This window comes from Chiloscyllium plagiosum, unplaced genomic scaffold (assembly GCF_037043375.1).
Source record: "Chiloscyllium plagiosum isolate Xiang-an unplaced genomic scaffold, Cpla_swu_hap1 HiC_scaffold_23, whole genome shotgun sequence".
NCBI classification, from domain to species: Eukaryota; Metazoa; Chordata; class Chondrichthyes; order Orectolobiformes; family Hemiscylliidae; genus Chiloscyllium; species Chiloscyllium plagiosum.
Window position 1 is genome coordinate 5,377,630 of NW_028270161.1, and position 6,082 is coordinate 5,383,711.

A 6,082-nucleotide genomic window follows, 5' to 3' on the forward strand; every position below is an offset into this window, starting at 1 on the left:
ACCTTTCCTATTCATGTACCTATCCAAATGTTTCTTAAATGTTGTAACTGTACTTGTATCTACCACTGCCTCTGACAGTGAAGTAACAAAGAGGATTGATGAGGGCAGAGTGGTAGATGTGATCTATATGGACTTCCGTTAGGCATTCGACAAGGTTCCCCATGGGAGACTGGTTAGCAAGGTTAGATCTCATGGAGTACAGGGAGATACAGAACTGGCGCAAAGGTAGAAGACAGAGGGTGTTGGTGGAGGTTGTTTTTCAGACTGGAGGCCTGTGACCAGTGGGGTGCCACAAGGATCAGTGCTGGGTCCACTACTTTTCATCATTTATATAAATGATTTGCATGTGAGCATAAAAGGTATAGTTAGTAAGTTTGCAGATGACACCAAAATTGGAGATGTAGTGGACAGCGAAGAAGGTTACCTCAGATTATAACAGGATCTTGATCAGATGGGCCAATGGGCTGAGAAGTGGCAGACGGAGTTTAATTCAGATAAATGCGAGGTGATGCATTTTGGGAAAGCAAATCTTAGCAGGACTTATATGGTAAGATCCTAGGGAGTGTTGCTGAACAAAGAGATCTTGGAGTGCAGGTTCATAGCTCCTTGAAAGTGGAGTCGCAGGTAGATAGGATAGTGAAGAAGGTGTTTGGTATGCTTTCCTTTATTGGTCAGAGTACTGAATACAGGAGTTGGCAGGTCATGTTGTGGCTGTACAGGACATTGGTTAGGCCACTGTTGGAATATTGCGTGCAATTCTGGTCTCCTTCCTATTGGAAAGATGTTGTGAAATTTGGAAGGATGTTGCCAGGGTTGGAGGATTTGAGCTATAGGGAGAGGCTGAACAGGCTGGGGTTGTTTTCCCTGGAGCGTCGGAGGCTGAGGGGTGACCTTATAGAGGTTTACAAAATTATGAGGGACATGGATAGGATAAATAGACAAAGTCTTTTTCTCTGGGGTTGGGGAGTGCAGAACTAGAGGGCATAGGTTTAGGGTGAGAGGAAAAAGATATAAAAGGTACTTAAGGGGCAACATTTTCACACAGAGGGTGGTACATTAATGGAATGAGCTGCCAGAGGAAGTGGTGGAGGCGAGAACAATTGCAGCATTTAAAAGGTGCCTAGATGGGTGTATGAATAGGAAGGGCTTGGAGGGACATGGGCCGAGTGCTGGCAGGTGGGACAAGATTGGGTTGGGATATTTGGTCGGCATGGACGAGTTGGACCAAATGGTCTGTTTCCATGCTATACATCTCTATGACTCTATATGAAGCACCCTCTGTGTGAAGAAGTTGCCCCTCAGGTCCTTTTTAAATGTTCTTCATTTCACCTTAAAATTAGGTCTTGTAGTCCCCCACTCTACGGAAAAGACTGAAAACAAGAAATGCTGGCAATCACAGCAAGTCAGGGAATGTCCATGGAGAGACAGAGCAAGCTAACATTTCCTGTCTAGATGACTCTTCATCAGAGCTAAGGGAAAAGATCTTTGCTATTCATCTTATCTATGCTCCTTATGATTTTATAGACCTTTGTAAGGTCACCCCTCAATCTCCTAGAAGTGACAGTTAACTTCGAGTCAGAGTCCTACAGCACAGGACATTTTGGTCAGCATGGCCCAACTGGTCCATGCTGACCAAAATGTCCACCTACACTTATACCATTTCGCTGCACTTGACCCATATCTTTCTAATCCTCTCCTATCCATGTATTTGTCCAAGTGCCTTTTAAATGTTGTTAATGTACTCGCCTCAACTACTTCTGTTGTCAGCTCATTCCATATGCGTACTGCCCTCTGTGTAAAAAGATTGAAACTTGTTTGAAAATATTGGCTGAATTTCACAAGCAAGCGTATAAAGTAACTTGATTAAGTTTCATTCATAATAATGTGCAGCATCCTGTATCTTCCTTGATCTTTCAGTTGGTTTTCCTTTGACTGTCTCCCATTTATTCTGCTTGAAAATAATGGAAATTCATGGCTGTTATGAGTCAGAAAAGAATTTTGAAATTTTGTGTTGACTGTGGTCTTGTACTCAATGAGCTGATTTTCTTTAATCAATGACTAATGGTCCTGAAATATATGTTCTGTTTCAGGAGGGAGCTCTAATGCAGCCAGCTCAAGCGATATGTGGAATGCTTCTGAACCAGTCTGTACAGTTCAGTTGTGATGTGTGGACAGCTGTTTTTCTAATGCAACACAAAACCTTGTAGTGGTTGGATCAAAGACAGTCCTTTACTCATTCATTTTTTTCCTTGTGTGTATTTCTCTTTCCCTCATTGGTGCATCTCAAAACACCAACAAAATCAGCTGTTAAGTTCTTTGCAAATCTTCCATTTATTTAACATTCAAAGTTAACTATTTTTCTTACAAATTGATGCTTTATGTTCTTATGAATCTGTGTTTTGTGTTCGTAATAACCATTCTGTGCTGCTGTCAAAAGTATTGTAAAGAATTTGCTATTGGAACATTATAAAACATGGACAGAATTACTTCTATAATTTAACAACTAACACCAAAATGTATCATTAGAAAATTATACAGAATACACCAAAGCAACTTTTTTTTTCTGTTTGTTCAATTTGAGTTTAGTATTTAATAGTTTTCTTAAAATAGTCTATTGAGCATAAATTAATCTTGCATGCCACTGTCCAACAGGCAAAAGAAAGCAGGCAGCCTGTTTTGTACTTGGCGTGATTTTTCTTCTACATTGACGTGTGGTACATCACTGTTCATTTGGGTCAAAATCCTGGAACTCACCAATTATTAACTTTGCGGAAAGTACCTGTTGTTACGATCCCAGCTGATCTCAATACTGGACAAGTTGAATGAGGATAAATTCAGTGCAAAACCTCGTTTGTTAGATCTTAAATTTGTTTTCTTTCAAAATGACAGCCAGTTACTGAATACATTCACAAGAGGCTGCCAGTGTCGTAAACATCTATTAAACCAGAGAAAAAAATTAACTATTATACTAGACAAAGGAAAAGTTGGAAAAGTTTCAGTATAGACATCAGAAAAAAATTCAACTTCATACCATCTCTTTTATCCCAATGATATCTTTACAAATACTCAAAGTTCAGTAAACAGTCAACATTATCTTCACACTAAAGCTCCCTTGTTAGACTCAGAGTGGGACATCCACAATCTGTTTCTTTTCAGTGAATTTCTGTGCACTCACCCAAAATAAACTGCAAATTAAATCTGTTATTACTTTTAGCTCAGAACAAACCCATATGAGTTCCTCAAATTCTGATGTCCAGCTACCTTGGCTCTACTCTGCGGCATTCCCTTGCCCACACACACACTTCTGAACTTCTGGATTGTTCTTTCTCTCTCTCTGTGTCACTGAATTCATGTTGCTAGGCAACAATCCACATTTTTAAAAATACACTGAGCCCCTAACTTTCTCAGCACTCCAATTCAGGTTATAAAACTGAATTAAAATGCATGTAAAAACAAAAAGAACCTCCTCACTGTTCATCCCCAAGCTCACAAATGATACTCTAAACATGACTAACCACCTTTCTTAACACAAAATATAATTTAAAGTTATGTACTTATCACTGTACATTGTCAATTCTTAAAGGTACAAGTGTGTAGCCCATCACCACATTCTCAAATATATGTCAGAATGGGTAGTCAATACTGGCCTTTCCGGGAATGCTCTCATCTCAGGCAGTAGGCGTTTTTAAAATGAAGGCAAGTTTATCCCCCAAACCTGATGGCATAATAATTCAGGGTGATTCTTTCAGGCTAGTATAAAGTTATTTTACTTGTCTTGTTTGTACCTTGCTCAGTAGATTCAAATTGAGGTATCTGTGATGAATGTGAATTTTTAATAGTAAACCAGTATTATGCATTTCCGACTAATTTCCAAATAGTACTTAAACCAGCTCCTCTTAATTATCATCACTAAAAACAAATGGGTACATTTCTCCAAAGGTGCTGACCATGTTTTCAAATGCTCAAACACTAATTATGATGAAAAAGCAGTTAAACGAAGTCCTTGCTTTACACAAGTTGATATTACTCGCTTATTATTCAGGAATAAACTATCAATTACATTATTTCTGAATTAAATTATTGTATAATGGTATTTTTTGGAAGCTAATTACTAAATCATTAGATTTTTAAAACTGATTCCTTTTTAAAATAATTTTATAAGATCACTGGAAAATGTAAATAATTTTGATTTTTATTAGAAATTGTGAAATTGTTTGAACTGGAGTAAAAATTATTGTAATATATTGTCACAGTTTTAATTTGTAATACTTGTAGCATTTTTATTGTAAAGATGAATATAATTGTTAAGAGATAATGTTGTGTCACCTTAAAGAACTACTCTTGCCTAAAAAAAATTACCATGATATATAATATGCTTTATTAACCTCTTTAACAAATTTTACTTATTTTAATGCTCTACAGATGCTGATGTTGAACTTGGTGTAATATGGTGATTCTCCCAGTGGTCTAACAGTTGAACACTGTTCGCTATACCAAACAGTAACACCAATAAAAATATGAATCTTTTAAATGATGCTACAGCTTTGCAGTAGCTTTGACTCTATTGGCCTCTGGCCTTTGGGAAGGACACTGTATTCACTGGAACACAGCAAATCAGTTGGATTTGGTATTGGTCCATTCTTCGGAAATAAAAAGATGGCCTTTAAAGTGCCAAGAAGCTGTAATCTTTTTTAATGTTTTATACTTTTTCTTCCCCTGCATCACACTCATTCTTACTATTTAATGACAAAAATTAGGTTGCCTGGTAACACTGGCCTCGCTGATTACTAATGGGTCGTACACTTCCAAACAGGAACACTGCCCATATTTGTTCTCTCTGCTCACCCCCTTGCCTGGAATTCTAGTTTATGGCACAGAAGGATGCAATTCGTCCCTTTGAGTCAATGTTGGCTCTTTTACGTGAGCATTCCGAAGCTGATCTTATGCCTCCTTGTCATAGTCTGTACTTAGAAATATATTAAATTTCCTTTAAAATGATATCTTATTCAACCAGTAATCTTAGAAAAATATTCTCTGGTTTAACCATCTGGTGTGTAAAGGATTTCTGGATTCTCTTCTCACTTTTTTAGCTTTGAATTGAATGACAACTTGCAATGGCTCCCAAACAACATGCATTCATACAGTGTTTTTGAAATGCCTCACAGAAGAGTAGTCAGATAAGATAAAGAGTTCAGGATTTGGTTAAATTTATGGAAGGTGGAAACTAGAGTTTGCCCAGTTGAACATTGGAATAAAGAAGTCCCATCACTAACAAAGCATGAATTAGATTTTCAGCAGAATATCAAGAAGAAATTGTTTTTTCCATACTTCCTCTGTTAAAGACATTCAGAATTTTAAAAGATGGCAAATCAAATCTTCTCTGCTCCAGTGGAAGTGGTGTTAATATCTCTAGTCATGATTCATAACCATTGTTTCTTATCCCAAGCACTATCGAGATGGATCTATGTTGAACATCTTGTATGAGATCAGTGTTCTTTGTGCAATGTGAATCCTATAGGTTCAAATAGGTGGAGAGATGGTGGCTTAGTGATAATATTATTGGACTGGATAGAGACACAGAGACCCAAGAATTTTCTGATGACATGGCTAAAATCACACAACACTAGGTTATAATCCAACAGGTTTAATTGGAAGCACACTACCTTTCGGAGCGCTGCTCCAAAAGCTAGTTTGCTTCCAATTAAACCTGTTGTCTATAACCTGGTGTTGTGTGATGTTTAACTTTGTACACCCCAGTCCAACACCGGCATCTCCAAATCCTGATGACATGGGTTAGAATCCCACTGAGGCAAATCTTGAAATTTTAACTTAATAAAAATTTTAAAAAGCTAATCTAATGGTAATCATGCAATGATTGTCAATATAACAAACCTATCTGGTTCACTACTATGAAGGAGGGAATTCAGCCGTGCTTACTTGGGCTAGCCTACATGTGACTCCAGACCAACCATGGTTGTAAAAATGGCCTTCATACATGAAATGGTCCATGTACAAACAAGTTGTAAGTCTATAAGGAAAGTTGGTAGAATTGAGAGGTCCCTAACATTATTTGTTATATATG

At 37.5% G+C, this 6,082-nt stretch overlaps 1 protein-coding gene across 4 annotated transcripts in view; it reads left to right on the top strand.

Annotated features, from left to right (window-relative positions):
- Positions 1-4,535, top strand: part of bend7 (BEN domain containing 7) — a 44,723-nt gene extending 40,188 nt beyond the window's left edge. For all 4 annotated transcript variants that reach the window (XM_087999336.1, XM_087999337.1, XM_043714176.2 and 1 more), the window contains one exon: positions 2,091-4,535. In XM_087999336.1, the coding sequence (XP_087855462.1) occupies positions 2,091-2,164 (74 nt within the window). In that variant the 3' untranslated portion in view covers positions 2,165-4,535. The remainder of the gene's footprint in view (positions 1-2,090) is intronic.
- Positions 4,536-6,082: the final 1,547 nt, after the last annotated feature.